General features: G+C 40.8%; 1 protein-coding gene across 1 annotated transcript in view; it reads left to right on the forward strand.

The window, feature by feature from the left end:
• LOC105980905 (cytochrome P450 20A1) overlaps nt 1-15178 on the forward strand; it is a 37023-nt gene continuing 21845 nt past the window's right edge. The window contains exons 1-5 of the mRNA XM_013009898.1: nt 1-215; nt 2798-2847; nt 3563-3729; nt 4806-4948; nt 11438-11605. Coding sequence (XP_012865352.1) covers nt 144-215; nt 2798-2847; nt 3563-3729; nt 4806-4948; nt 11438-11605 — 600 coding nt within the window. The 5' untranslated portion in view covers nt 1-143. The remainder of the gene's footprint in view (nt 216-2797; nt 2848-3562; nt 3730-4805; nt 4949-11437; nt 11606-15178) is intronic.

Below are 15178 nucleotides of genomic sequence, written 5' to 3' on the forward strand. Positions count from 1 at the left end.
CACGCTTACGGCGCCCGCCCATTCGCTCGCAGAAACGAGGGTTTTCCTCTACTCCGCACGAATTCCTCAGGGCGCGCCGGGTTCGGGTGCTGCTGCCGGAGCTCAGGATCTGGAACAGACGTGGAGCCCCGACCGGAAGCGCCATGATAGACTTCGCTATCTTCGCCGTGACTTTCTTGCTGGCGCTAGTGGCTTCTGTGCTCTACCTCTACCCGGTAACTGCCCGCTCGAACCCGTAGGCTCGGGTTGTGGCTGCAGCGTCCGTGGCCCGCCCCCACGTCGACTGGCCCGTCGTCGGTCGCTCGGGGGGAGGGCTTGAGGGGGTGAGGGCTTGAAGGGGAGGGCGGGCCGTCAGGGGGCGGGCCTGAGAACGGGCCTCTAGGGTTTGGGCCTGAGGAGGGCGGGCCTGAGGGGGAGGGTCTTAGCGCGAGGGCCGACCTCTAGGGGGAGGGCCTGAGGGGAGGGCGGGCGCACTCAGCCGCGGGAACCACACCCAGCCGGGTGGGCTCTCCCGGAGCTGCCAGTTCAACGCCCGAGGGCAGAAGCTCTCCCCTTTTCCCTTGCATTCCCCCGGGGCTTCTGTCTGCTTCTGCGCCGCTCTGTCGGTCGCTCCGTCTTTGCGGGGATCCCGAGTGCGCGACGTCTGCACTCGGGACTGCAGAGGCGGGTGCGCGAGGGCCAGGAACAGGGCCCGGAACCTGCAAGTGCCCCATCCTCCATTCTCCACCGTCCAGCTCTCGTCAGCCTTGGTCAACCTGAAAACACAAGTGTTAAGTGTAAAACAAGCTCCACAAAACGAGGTGGTTTTAAGGTCGAAGCTGAAAAGCTGCTCAAAAGCCCCCAAAATGTCACTGGTAGTGACAGCACGCCTTCAGAAGCATCACTTTAGGAGCTTGTAAACAGATTTGGCAGGAATGTGAGACTACGCGGTGTGGAAGTTTGGGAAGCTTTATTATCTGAGAAACTAAACGTTTGTAGCCGTTGTTTTGAGACAGAGTTTCATGATACCCCTCAGACTGACCTCCAACTTGGGATCCTCCTACTTCGGCAATTACCAGGTCCACGACTTGAATATTTATCTTCAAGATAGTATTATCCCCAGGAACTGGTGGCTCATGCCTGTAATCCTAACTACTAAGAAGGCTGAGATCTGAGGACGACAGTTCAAAGCCAGCCCCAACAGGAAAGTCCATAGGAGCTTACCTCCAATTAACCACCAGAAAACCGGAATGGTGCTGTGGCTCAAGTGGTAGAGTGTTCACCTTGAGCTGAAGAACTCAGGGACAGCACCCAGGCCCAGAGTTCAAGCCCTATGATTCCCCCCACCAAAAAAAAGTGTTATCCTTTGCTCAGCTAGTAGAAGCAACACTTGCTTTCAACCAGTTGCATACCCCTCATGCTTTCTCATAGTTGGGAATACTGCAGTCCACAAACCAGTCAGAAAAGCCCTGACTTGGAATTTCTGTTCTAGCTATATAAAAATGCTGTATAAAAAAATACTATATATAATTTGTTGGTGTTAGTGCTATGAGACAGGCCCTGGGTTCTATCTCCAGCCTGGAAAAAATGAAATGAAACAAACAAACAAAAAAGGTACCAGAAAAATTGTAGTTAGAGGTAGACAGGATTGTTACAGTAGGAAAGGGAAGAGATAAAGACTCATTTGAGCAGACTTGAGGAAGGTGGAGCTGTCAGCCATTTAGATATCTGGGAAAGAATATTCTAGGTTAAGAGCAGCAAATAAGCAGGAACACCTGTGGCTGGAGTGTAGCAAGCAAAGAAGAGACTACTTTTATTTCTTCTAGATCCGGAATCTGGAAAGTCAGCTAGCTTTCCTGGTTCTTGGATGGCTCATTGTGGCTGTGTCCTGGGATGGTGGAAGGAGAACACACCTCCTTTCTGCCTCTTTCATTGAGGGTACTAATCTTCATTTGGTCTCTGCCCTGATGGCCTAATTTCCACATCAAGCTCCCGCTAATAATTCAGTCACATGGAAGATTGAAATGGAATCTCATGTGTTTTTATGCTCAGGCTGCCTTGAACTATAAATTTTCACAATCTCAGCCTCTCAAGTAGCTAGGGTTACAGATGGAGAGCTAGCCACTGCCCAACTAAGTGCTTTTCAGAATTGACACAGAGAAAGAATAAGGTAATTTTCCACGTAAAGAATTCATAGAGAGGCTGGGAAGTTGGCTCAGTGGTAGAGCGCTTGCCTTGTATGCCTGAGGCCCTGGGTTCGATTCCTCAGCACCATATAAGCAAAAAGAAAAAAGCCAGAAGTGGCACTGTGGCTCAAGTGGTAGAGCACTAGTCTTGAGTTGAAGAGCTGAGGGACAGCGCCCAGGCCCAGAGTTCAGGCCCCACAACCAGACCCAAAAAAAAAAAGAATTCATAGATTTTTTTTTTCTGGTCATGGGCCTTGAACTCTGAGCCTGGGTGCTGTTCCTCAGCTTTTCAAAAGCTCAAGAGTAGAGATCTACCACTTGAGCCACAGCACCACTAATGGCATTTTCTGCATATGTGGTGCTGAGAATCAAACCCAGGGCCTCAAGCATGCAAGGCAAGCACTTTACCCCTGAGCCACCTTCCCAGCCCCAGGGTCTCATGCATGCAAGGCAAGCACTCTACCACTGAGCCACCTTCCCAGCCCCACTCATAGATTTTTATATTTGAATGCAGAAATAATTCCTTCAAGCCAGTTGGAAAACCATGGTTAAGTCTGGGCAATTTCTTGTTAAAACACATCTGACTTGAGAAATATATACTATTTCATTCCGTCAAACATTTTTTCCTTAAGGCTTCCAGACGAGCTGCAGGAATTCCAGGGATTATACCAACTGAAGAAAAGTGAGTATTTTTTTTTGTTAATCAAAAGTAAAACATGCATATAATTTTCTTGTTTCTGTTGTTTTGAAGTGCTAGGAGTGGAACTCAAAGCAAGTGTTTTTCCTCTGTGCTATATCCTCAGTCCTAAACCATATTTTTAGATTACTCATCTTATAATTCCTTGTTTATTTTAAATTTCCTCTGGGCATACAACCGAAACTTTTTAAGAACTGAAAGGAGGTTATTTAAACCCAAACCCACTAAGTGCTTTTCCCTTGCCAGAGAAAGCTGAAAATAGGACAGAATTAAGACAAAAAAAAAAAAGAAAAGAAATCTTACCACAGCTGATTGGCATCAGCCTGTGATGGTGGCCATGGCTGACTCAGTTTAGAATGGTAGCAATGGCTCTCTGAGCCTAGGACAGTGGCTGTGGCTTTCTCAGAGTGAAGTACTGCTCAAGACGACTAGTTCTCTAAAGTCTAGGTCAAATGTTCCTTGTACTGCTTTCTTATTTCACATTGAAGTGTTAATGCCTTCGCACAATTGTCAGAAAAAACCCATGTCTAAATAGAACTTAACAGAGAGAAGCAAATAGAATTGAGTTTGGGATTTTTCAGTAATTTGAATTTCACAAACCCTTACTCTATAGAAAGATTCTACTATGGTTTGTCTGATTTTTCCAAGTTAAATCTTTGTTGTTGTTGTTGTTAAATTTTGCTTTTTTTTTTTAAATCAGAGATGGTAATCTTCCAGATATTGTGACCAGTGGAAGTCTGCATGAGTTCCTGGTTAACTTGCATGAGAGATATGGACCTGTGGTTTCTTTCTGGTTTGGTCGGCGGCTTGTTGTTAGTTTGGGCACTGTTGATGTACTGAAGCAGCATATCAATCCCAATAAGACATGTAAGTTAATTTTTCTTTATAATTAGCTGATCCTTATTTTCAAAGAATATATGCTTGTAAGAACTATGCATTGATCTGAAATAGGATTAATAAATTTTTCAAATTCTTGTCTAGATCTAGACATTGTTCTGGACTTTACTACCTCACATTGTTCTGGACTTTACTACCTCTTTGAATATTTCACAAGATTTCAAAATTATTATTTAAAATATATATAGATTTTTTTTGGTTGGTTGTGGGGCTTGAACTCGGGGCTTGGGCACTATCCCTCAGCTCTTCAGCTCAAGGCGAGTGCTCTACTGCTTGAGCCACAGCACCACTTCCGGTTTTCTACTGGTTTATTGGATGTAAGAGTCTCACGGACTTTCCTTGCTCAGGCTGGCTTTGAACCATGATCCTCAGATCTCAGCCTCCTGAATAGCTAGGATTACAGGCATGAGCCACCGGCGCTGGCAAATTTATAGATCTTTACAGCACAATCCCAGTATAAATTACAACAGGAGTTTTGGGAGGCGTCTGAACAGAATAGTTTCAGGGTACATCTAGAAGTATTAAAATTAGTGGAATGCACTTTTTAATTGATTAATTTATTTATTTTTGGTCAGTTGTAGGGCCTGAACTCTGGCCCTGGGCGCTGTCCCTCAGTTCTTCAGCTCAAGGCTAGCACTCTACCAATTGAGCCAAAGTGCCACTTCCAACTTTTTCTGCCAAAGTGCCACTTCCAACTTTTTCTGCTTATGTGGTACTGAGGAGTTGAACCCAGGGCCTCATGCATGCAAGGCAAGCACTTTACCACTTGAGCCACCTTCCTAGCCCATAAAATTTTCTTTTAAAGATATTGTTGTCATGTAGGTAGGAAAGTCATGCTAGTATTAATGACAATGGAATTCTGAGTCAGGGTATTATATTCTTGTAATCTTCCTTTACTCCTGAACTGTTTGTATTTAGAAACGACTATGAAGTGAGTTGTGAGAAAAGTTGCTGTGTTCTTACCTGTTGTTTCTTGTGACTCTTCCTGATCTTTCATTTTGAATGAGTGATTATTTTGCTGAAGAAACATTTAATCTGTGTTGCAGTGGATCCTTTTGACACCATGCTAAAGTCATTGCTAAGGTATCAGTCTGATGGGGCCAGTGTGACTGAAAACCACAGGAGGAAAAAGTTGTATGAGAATGCTGTGACTACATGTCTGCAGAGTAACTTTGCTCTTCTGCTAAAGGTAAGGTGATCCAGTTGTTGGTCTGGTGTTACGAAGTATAGATCATAATATATTTTTTAATGAGTGGTATGATCTTTCTTTGCCACTCTTTTCCTACCTAAGTCTCTAAGCTGATTTTTATTGTCCTGATAAGCAAAACACAAAAGCCCAAAAAGTAAAACAACACAAAAGTATACATTTTTGTAAAGTGTGTGAGTTGGAATTATGGGAATACAGAGATCTGAAGGTTTGGTCTGGGAAGGTGGCTCAGTGGTAGAGTGTTTGCCTTACATGCATGAGGCCCTGGGTTCGATTCCTCAGCACCATATGCACAGAAAATGCCAGAAGTGGCACTGTGGCTTAAGTGGTAGAGTGCTAGCCTTGAGCTGAAGAGCTGAGGGACAGTGCCCAGGCCCAGAGTTCAAGCCCCATGACCCACCAAAAAAAAAAAAAAGAGATCTGAAGGGTTGTTTTATTTTTTGTTTTTGTTTTTGCTTAGCAGTACTGGAGTTTGAACTCAAGGATTTAAACTTACTGGGCAGGTACCCTACCACTAGAAATATGCTCTCCATTTTCCATTTTTATTTATTTTTCAGATCTAGTCTTAACACTTTTTCTGCGTAGGCTAGCCTTGGACCATACCATGATCCTCTTACCTCTGCCTACTGCATAACTGGGATTATAGTTGTGTGCTACCATACTCAGTTTTGTTATTTGAGAGGGTCTTTTTTTTTTTTTTGTCTAGTCTGGTTCAAATGAGATTCTTTTGTCTCTGCCTCTGAAGTAACTGGACTTATATGCATGTGCCTTCTGGGCTGGCCTGCAGTTTTCTCTGGTGGGACTTGAACTAAGGAATTATATACTGTCCCTGAGGGTTTTTGTTGTTGTTGTTGTTGTTGTTTTGTTTTGTTTTTTTGCCCGAGTGCTGTAATGGGGGAGGGAAGTTGGAAGGGAAAAACTGGGAGAGGATGGAGGACACTGTTCAAAAGGAAATGTACTCATTATCTGACTTATGTAACTCTACCCCTCTATACATCACTCTTACAATAACATTAAAGAAATTTTTTTAAGAGTGCTCTACCACTTTTAGCCACCTCCACTTCCAGTTTTCAGGTAGTTAATTAGAGATAAGTGTCTCACAGACTTTTCTACCCACACCCTGGCTTCAAACTGTGATTCTCAGATCTCAGCTTCCAGAGTAGTTAGGATTACAGGTGTGAGTCACCAGTACCCACCTTTAGGCCGACTCTTAACCCATGTTTAAGAAATGATCTGAATTCACCCGAGACACCCTGCTTGTAAAAATGCAGATAACTCAGCCTCTATTAAACATGTTGGGGGAGTCTAAGAGAAAAAGAAAAAAAGGGGGAAGAGGTGAGGTTGGTAGTGTGGCTCAAGTGGTTAGAGTGCCTGCCCAGCAAATATGTTGTCCTAAAGTCAACTCCCCCCCAGTACTACAAAAAAATAAAAATTCAATCTAATTTTTCCTTATCAGAGTTCGATTTGAAACTCACTTTCTGTTCAAGTTTTGAGTCTGACTTGCTGACTTTACCCTATGAATTTATTAATACATTGGTTTATCTCTGTATGGTTTTGTGACTCTGAACATACTGAACTGGATGGATCTTTAACTCTGGTTGCTTATTGATTAGTCTCTATCCTTTCCAGTTCTCAGTCTAATAGTTGTCCTTATATTTCCTACTTCAAGCTTGTGTATAGGCTCTGTGTATATCCTGTTCTCTGAATCCTGCTATGAAGGCCAGTTTGTAGACTTGGTCCACATATGAGAAATCTACTTCATGTTTATATTGTTCACTCGATAGTGCAGGCTATATACGTAGGCATTAGTTAAAAATAGTGATGTGTTTGGCACAAGTGGCTTATAATACCTGTAATATTAGCTACTTAAGAAACTGAGATCTGAGGATCGAGGCTCAAAACCAACCTGAACAGACAAATCTAAATAACCACCTGGAAGTGGAACTGTGGCTTAATTGGTAGAGTGTCAGCCTTGAGTGAAAACACTAAGCAAAGCTGGGCAGTGGTGGCATATTCCTATAATATGAGCTACTCAGATCTGAGGATCAAAGTCCAAAGCCAGTCTGGGCAGGAAAGTCTTTTTTTTTTTTTTTTTTTTTTTGCCAGTCCTGGGGCTTGAACTCTGGGCCTGGGCACTGTCCCTGAGCTTCTTTTCCTCAAGTCTAGCATTCTACCACTTGAGCCACAGCACCACTTCTGGCTTTTTTTGTTTATGTGGTACTGAGGAATTGAACCCAAAGTTTTGTGCATAGTAGGCAAGCACTCTACCACTAAGCCACATTCCTAGCCGAGGAAAGTCTTTTAAGACTGATCTCCCAATTCTATATAAAAAAAAGCTGGAAATGGAGATGTTGCTAAGTAATTGTTCAAAATCCTGGGTACAAGCACCACTGCTGGCACAAAAGGAAAAAAAGGAAGGAAATAGAAGGCAGGCATATTCCCTGGAATATGCCTGTAATAACTTAGAAGACTATAACTAGGAGGATTGAGATCACCCTAGGTCACTTGTTGAAACTTCATCTCAGATGGATAAAGAGATGAATAGGAATTAAATGATCAATCAGCAAAGGCACTGAGAAGTTCTGCTGTCAGAGCATCTTCTTCCTCTGCTACTGGTGGTTTCTTGAGGATCATGTATGGTAGCACTGTTTCCTATAAGTTGCTTGCTTCCTATTGCCACAATAATCCTTTTGGCTTTCTTTGTAATATGTGTCTAGATCTGATTTCCACATTTTGACTAAATCTTCTAATGACTCTTATCCTTTCAACTTCATCCTAAGTGCTGGTTCCTTCCTGTCCTCACCATCTTTGCTTCAAGGCTGTGTGTAAACTCCACTCTAATTCTGTGAGTATAATTTCTCTCTTCAAAGACCCATTAATCGGGTATTTTCCTGTGACTTTTGGGATACATTCTGAATGTTTATTCAGAATTTCTGGATTTTAGAGTTTATAGTTGTGCTCCAGAATCTGCTTGATAATTCAGTAACAATATTAATAGCCAAAATTAATAAGTTAATTGATTTAGTACCTTGTATTAAACTCATTTAATCCTCCCAAGAATTTTATTGTTAGATATTAAATAGTATTAATTGGTAGGTAGTTAAATGGTGAAGCAGCTTATCTAAGATCTCATAACTAATAAATAAGTTGTTCTCAAGCTTACATATTTAACCATAAGTTTCAATAGTTGGATGACTTCACTTACTGTTCACTGAGTGGTGTTACAACAGAAATGTTGACATATTTGGAAAAGACTATCACAGTGCACATAGTGAAAAAAGCATTTCCCTAACTGCCCCAGTCTTTATTTTTCTGTTATGTTGGTTGAAATTAACATAGCATTTTATTTATTTATTTATCCCAGTTTTGGGGCTTAAACTCTGGGCCTGGGTACTGTCCTTCAGCTCTTCAGCTCAAGGCAAGCACTCTATCACTTGAGCCACAGTGCCAGTTAGGTTTTCCGGTAGTTTATTGGAGATTAGAGCCTCACAGACTTTCCTGCCTGGGCTGGCTTTGAACTACCATCCTCTGATCTCAGCCTCCTGAGTAGCTAGGATCCACCGACGCCCAGCTTAACATAGTATTTTAATGTGAACAGTCTGAAGATGTTTATAAGTCATTGTATTCTTATTTGAGATGCATAAGATCCATAACATACGTTTGGGAGAGCTTGAAGTGTGTAAATCACAGATGATTTACACAGTGTTAATTAAAACTGGTAATATTCTGTCATAGATATTCCTATAATGCTGCCACTAGGGCCAAGTGAGAGAACTGTGCCATTGATGTCAATGTGCACTCACCATACACGACAAAGTTTGGAGATACATCTGTATTGCCATCGATGCTGAACTCAGCCCCATGCTCTCACTTGGCCACAACTTCACTCCAGCATTTTGCCAGTTAATTGGAAATGGTGTCTCACAGGTTTGCTTTTGTTTTGGGTTTTTTTTGTTGTTGTTTTTTTTTGCCCAGGCTGATTTCAAACCATGATCTTTGGAGAAATATTTTTTAAAAGATGTCCACTAAGAAATGAAAGCATTTTGTCTACCAGTAATAAATTAATATATAATATGGAACTATCGAATGAAGCTCATTAGAATTCCCACCTGATATAGTCAAGATTCACAAGCAAATAGAATCTTCTAGTGGATGTACTAGTATGTTAGCCTAGAATAAAGAAAAATGGGTAAGTTCCATTGACACACACAATTAATCCTAGATACTCAAAAAGCTGAGATCTAAGGATCTTGTTTCAAAGCCAGTCCAGGCAGGAAACTTGTGAGACTGTTATCTCCAAGTAACTACCAAAAAGAAAAAAAAAAAGCTGTAAATGGAGTTGTGGCTCAAGTGGTAGGGCACCAGCCAAGAGCAAAAAAAAAAAAAAAGTGATACTGCCCAGGCCCTGAGTTCAATCCCAGGCCCTGAGTTCAATCCCCAGGACACACACACACACACACACACACACACACACGTAAGCAAATCACAACTCAGCTTATAAGTGACAGTAATATAAATATTACTAAATATCTATGGTCATGACTTTAAAAAAAAAAAGAAAAGAAAAGGCTGGGTGCCTGTGGCTCACGCCTGTAATCCTAGCTACTCAGGAGGCTGAGATCTGAGGATCGGGGTTCAAAGCCAGCCTGGGCAGGAAAGACCGTGAAACTCTTATCTCCAATAAACCACCAGAAAACTGGAAGTGGCACTGTAGCTCAAGTGATAGAGTGCTAGCCTTGAGCTGAAGAGCTGAGGGATAGTGTCCAGGCCCAGAGTTCAAACCCCCTGACAGACAAAAAAAAAGACAAGACTTTACTAGTATAGGCTGAAAGTATTTCACCTATTAGTTGTGTTGTCAGCAGTGATATAGTTCTAGGGAAACAGATAGAGGTTAAATATCTGCAAGGTAACATATTGTCCAGAGAGCCATTTTTGTATTTATGAAACCATTTGTATACACACATACACATATTTGTTTCTATTATCTCGCAAAGGAAAAGGCTACTAGAAAAATCTTTGACTAAAAGGTGCTCAGTTTTCAATGGGAAAATTGAGGGAAGATATCCACTGGATTTCATCTAAAAAGTAGCTATATGAATTACAAAAGAAGAAAAACCATAAAGCCCAATAGAAAAAATGCTTAAAGAAGTGAGCATAGTTGGGTGCCAGTGGCACACACCTATAGTCCTAGCTACTAGGAGGCTGAGATCTAAGGATCTCAGTTTGAAGCCAGCCTGGGCAGGAAAGTCCATGAGACTCATATCTCCAGTTTACCACCAGCACACTCGAAGTAGCACTGTGGCTCAAAGTAGTGGAATACTAGACTTGAGCAAAAGAGCTCAGGGACAGCTCCCAGGCCCTTGAGTTTAAGCCCCACAACTGACCCCCCCCCACACACACACAAAGTGAACTTAAGAATACAGAGGAAGTCAAATAAATCAGTGTTAAGTATGTGACATCTAAATTCTACCAATGATTAAAGACAATATAAACAGTTGCTGATGTTTTGTGTGTGTGTGAATCATGGTGCCTGAACTCTGGGCCTGGACTCTGTCCCTCAGCTCTTCAGCTCAAGGCTAGTAGTGCTCTACCACTTGAGCCACAGCACTACTTCCAGCTTTTTCTGCTCATGTGGTGCTAAGGAATCAAACCCAGGGCCTCATGCATGCAAGGCAAGCATTCTACCACTGAGCTACCTTCCCAGCCCAATGTTGACGTTTTTTATGTCAGATTGGCAATAGCGTTGTCAAAGCTATGGGAATTGGAAATTATGATACTGTTGATAAAAGTAAATTGGTACATGATTTTAAGTGGCAGCATGGTACTATATATCAAAAGCTTAAAAATTACTTCTTAACACAATTTCACATCTAAAGAAACCAAATGCATATAGTTGTATGTAAAAAGAAGACTGTTTAAGTATTTTTTATTATAACAAAAAAGACTTCAGTGCTTGGTAATAGAAGACTAGCTAAATAATAGTAAATCTAAACATGAAGAAAGATGGCAGAGATGATTTTAAAATGATTTAGGGCTGGGGAAGCAGCTCAGTTGAAAGCATTTGTCTAGCATGCATAAGATCCTAGGTGTGGTGCTTGGCAAGACATGCAAGTACATGTATGTACGCAATGCAATGTACATGTATGTATACATGTATGCACATGCAATGTAGCGCTGATGAAATTTAGTGTCTATTAGGTTTAAGTTTCTTGTATCATTGCATTTTTAATTTGTTTTGTTTTTTATTGTAGTGTGGTTTTTTTCGCAAATCAACCATTTAACAGAAGCTAAATTTGAACCACTAAATATGTACTGAATATGCAAACAAAGTTAGGCTAGAGTCTGAAGTACCTGAGTGCTAACTTTGGCTACAGAGTTAAACAGGGTATATTATGAAATTAATCTGCTTGTTAAAATTGTCTCAGATTTAGTGAGAGGAAATAGTTATTGCTGTTTCTTATTCTTTTTCAGCTTTCAGAAGAATTATTAGAGAAATGGCTATCCTACCCAGAGACCCAGCATGTACCTCTCAGCCAGCACATGCTTAATTTTGCTATGAAAGCTGTTATACAGTTAGTATTGGGTAATACATTTAAAGAAGACCAGGAAATCATTAACTTCCAGAAGAATCATGGCACAGTAAGACTAAATTTAAATTATTTATTTACTTATTTATATTTTATTTATTTATTTATTTATTTTGGGTCTGGTTGTGGGGCCTGAACTCTGGGCTTGGGCTCTGTCCCTCAGCTCTTCAGCTCAAGGCTAGCGCTCTACCATTTGAGCCATAGCACCACTTCCGGCTTTTTTCTTTTTGCTTATGTGGTGCTGAGGAGTCGAACTCAGGGCCTCAGGCATGCAAGGCAAGCGCTCTACCACTGAGCCACCTTCCCAGCCCTAAATTTAAATTATTTAAATAAATTATTCTTTCATCAGATTGGGTATTTCTCAAGATTTAAGCTTTGTTTCTGAGCTAAAAAGAACAATGCAATCAAAAATAATTGTTTCTTTAAAAAGGTTAAGATTTATTTTTATAGTAAAGCTATAAAAACATAAAATTGTGCTCTGAGTTCAAGCCCCAGTACCAGTACAAAAAAAAAATAAAAATCAAAGCAAAAAGGAAAGAAATGTGAGTCCGTGGGTAAAGTTTATGCATGAAGCCCTGTACCAGTACCAGGAAAACAAAGAAAAATTCAAATGCAAAGATAACCCAAACCAGTTTAGTTTCATTGTAGCACCTTGTAGCCAGTTACAAGTCTTTAGCTGAGGAATAATTCCCAAAGGGCCTGGTGAGGCCATGGTGAGGAGGAGAAACACCTCCTCCTGAAGCAGACACACCTGCCATTCTGCCTCCCAATCACTGTCCCAGGGTTGAAGGCCACGGAGAAAAGCTGTGGCCTTGAACTCCTTCCTTAGCCTTCCTGTCACCAAGGCCAAGCTCCTGACAGAAGACTGGCAGCCAAGAAGAAAGGCATTGAATGACAAGGGGGAGGAAGCTGAGTTCAGCTCTCCTTGGTGCAAGGTCTCTCTATTCATGCATTCCTGCTGAGGAAGGGGCCCTTGTCTTTGGTCCTCTTCTGTGATATGTATATGTGGAAGAGAGGTGGGAGAGAGGGCAGCCGCTGATCTGTGCTTTGTGAGAAGTGGCAAGAGGAGTAGACACCCAGGAGTAAAGGAACCAAAAGGTCAATAAATGGGACTGTGGAATATTTTCATTGCTAATAAAGTAAAAAATGAAAAAAAAACAAAACATAAAATTGTTAAGAGAACGTATTCTAAACAAATTACTAGGAACTGTATGTTAATACCCAATTTATTATATTTTTTTATTAAGATGGTTTTATTACTTGCATTAGATGATTTAAAAATTACACTTTTGCCAGGCACCAGTGGTTCACGCCTGTAATCCTAGCTACTTAGGAGGATGAAATCTGAGGATCTTGGTTCAGAGCTAGCCTGTGAAACTCTTATCTCCAATAAACCACCAGAGAACCGGAAGTGGCACTGTGGCTCAAGCGGTAGAGCGCCTGAAGAGCTGAGGGACAGCACCCAAGCCCAGAGTTCAAGCCTTGCGACCAACCAAAAAAAAAAAATTACACTTTTTCAGTCTTGTAAAAATAATATGGGAAAATTGTTTTAAACTCTACATCATTCATTTGTACTGAGGTGAAATAAATGGAGTTAGAGGATTCTTAAAATGTCTTCTCATTTTAATGAAGAATATTTTTTAAACTTAATTGTTATATCCCATAGTGAGGGAGCTTTTTTTTTTTTTTGCCTGTACTTGGGCCTGGGCACTGTCCCTTAGTTTGTTGTTGTTGTTGTTTTTTTGTTTTTTGCTTTTAGTTTTTTTGCAAAAGGACTCAACTCTACCACTTGAGCCACAGCTCCACTTCCAGCTTTTTGCTGATCCCAGGCTAGCTTCAAACTATGATCCTCAGATATCAGCCACTTGAGTAGCTAAGCTTACGACTGTGAGCCACCAACACCTGGTAAGAGAGTGTTATTTCCCCTGACATCAGGTCTGGTTCTATAAAGCCAGGCTGCTTTCCAAGTGTTGGGCTTATGGATGTGTACCACCATACCGTTCTGAGAGAACATTTTGTAAAAGGGACTTCCACCATTGTTTCTAGGATTTTCTTCTGTGTATTGATACCTGTCCTCATGTGTTTATGCTGTTTTCTTTTTTTCTTTCATTACATATAACCTCAAAATTATAGAAAACTTACAACTAATATAAGGAACTCCTGTATATTCTTTTCTGAAGTTCAGTAGTTGTATTTTGTCATTAATCCATATATGGTTGGGTGGTGCATTATGTATCTATCCATCCATTCATCCATTCCTTTTTCCTTCCTTGAATTAGGTGAAAATGAACTGGACTTGACTCTTTATCTGAAAAAAAGTACATTTTCTTTTATAGTGACAACATAACTATCAAACTTGGGAATTTTAACATTGATATAGTACTATTAGCCCATCTATAGTCTATATTCAAATTTCTTCAATTATCCTAGTTATGTTCCTGTTTTTCCCTCTCTCGCCAAACACAGGATTCAACTTAAGGTGACTCATTATCTTTAGTGATCCAACCTCTTCAATCTAGAATAATCCTTTATGATTTTTAAGCTTCTTTTTGCAATGCACAGAATCCTTATTTTATAGAATATCCCTTATTTAGGTTTCTATGGTAGCTAGTTCATGTATTTTTTAAAGAATCTATTATTTTCTTTATGTTACTATAAGTTTTAAAATAAAAATTTCAAATCATAAACAGGACTTAATATTTTTCCTAAGGGCTGGGAAGGTGGCTCAGTGGTAGAGCGCTTGCCTTGCATGCCAGAGGCCCTGGGTTCGATTCCTCAGCACCACATAAGCAAAAAGAAAAAAACTGGAAGTGGCGCTGTGGCTCAAGTGGTAGAGCACTAGCCTTGAGCTGAAGAGCTGAGGGACAGCACCCAGGCCCAGAGTTCAGGCTCCACAACCAGACCCAAAAAACAAAATATTTTTCCTCAAATGATTTTGTTTTTGTGGGGAGTTAGGATTTGTGACAGTGTCTAGCTATGAAACCCAGGCTTGTTCAGACTGTAGCCCAGGCTGACCGCAATCTCATGAATCTCCTGCCTCTTCTTTTTTTATTTTTTTAAATTTTTAATTGTTGTTATAAAGGTGATGTCCAAAGGGTTTATTTACAGTTACATGAGTCAGGTAATTTCTTTTTGGGAAATTTCACCCCTTCCCTCCTGCCGCCTCTTCTTTCTTTCTAAGTGCTAAGATTATATGTGTGTGCACCACCTTGCTTGGCATATAAATGATCTTTTAATGACTAAAACGCTAAGATACTGTCTTTGTCTTGTAATGTCACTAAGAATAATAACCAGCTTGTGACTTCAGAAGCACTGACAAACTGCATCTGCTTGCTGATATATTTAGGAGACATCATGAATTCTAAGGTAGATACTTATTTCATAGGAGTTAAAATGTAAAATAACAGCCAGGTGTTAGTAGCTAATGCCTATAATCCTAGCTACATAGAAGGCTAAGATCCAGAGGATCATGGTTTGAAGCCAGCCCTGACAGAAAAATCCTCAAGACTCAATCTTCAAAATAACTAGCATAAAGCAGGCCTGGAAGTATGGCTCAAGTGGTAGAGCACCAGCTGAGGAATCAGGAGGCTCTGATTTCATTACTGAGAGAAGAAAAGAAAAAAGA

Source organism: Dipodomys ordii, unplaced genomic scaffold, assembly GCF_000151885.1.
Source record: "Dipodomys ordii isolate 6190 unplaced genomic scaffold, Dord_2.0 Scaffold1, whole genome shotgun sequence".
Taxonomy (NCBI): Eukaryota; Metazoa; Chordata; class Mammalia; order Rodentia; family Heteromyidae; genus Dipodomys; species Dipodomys ordii.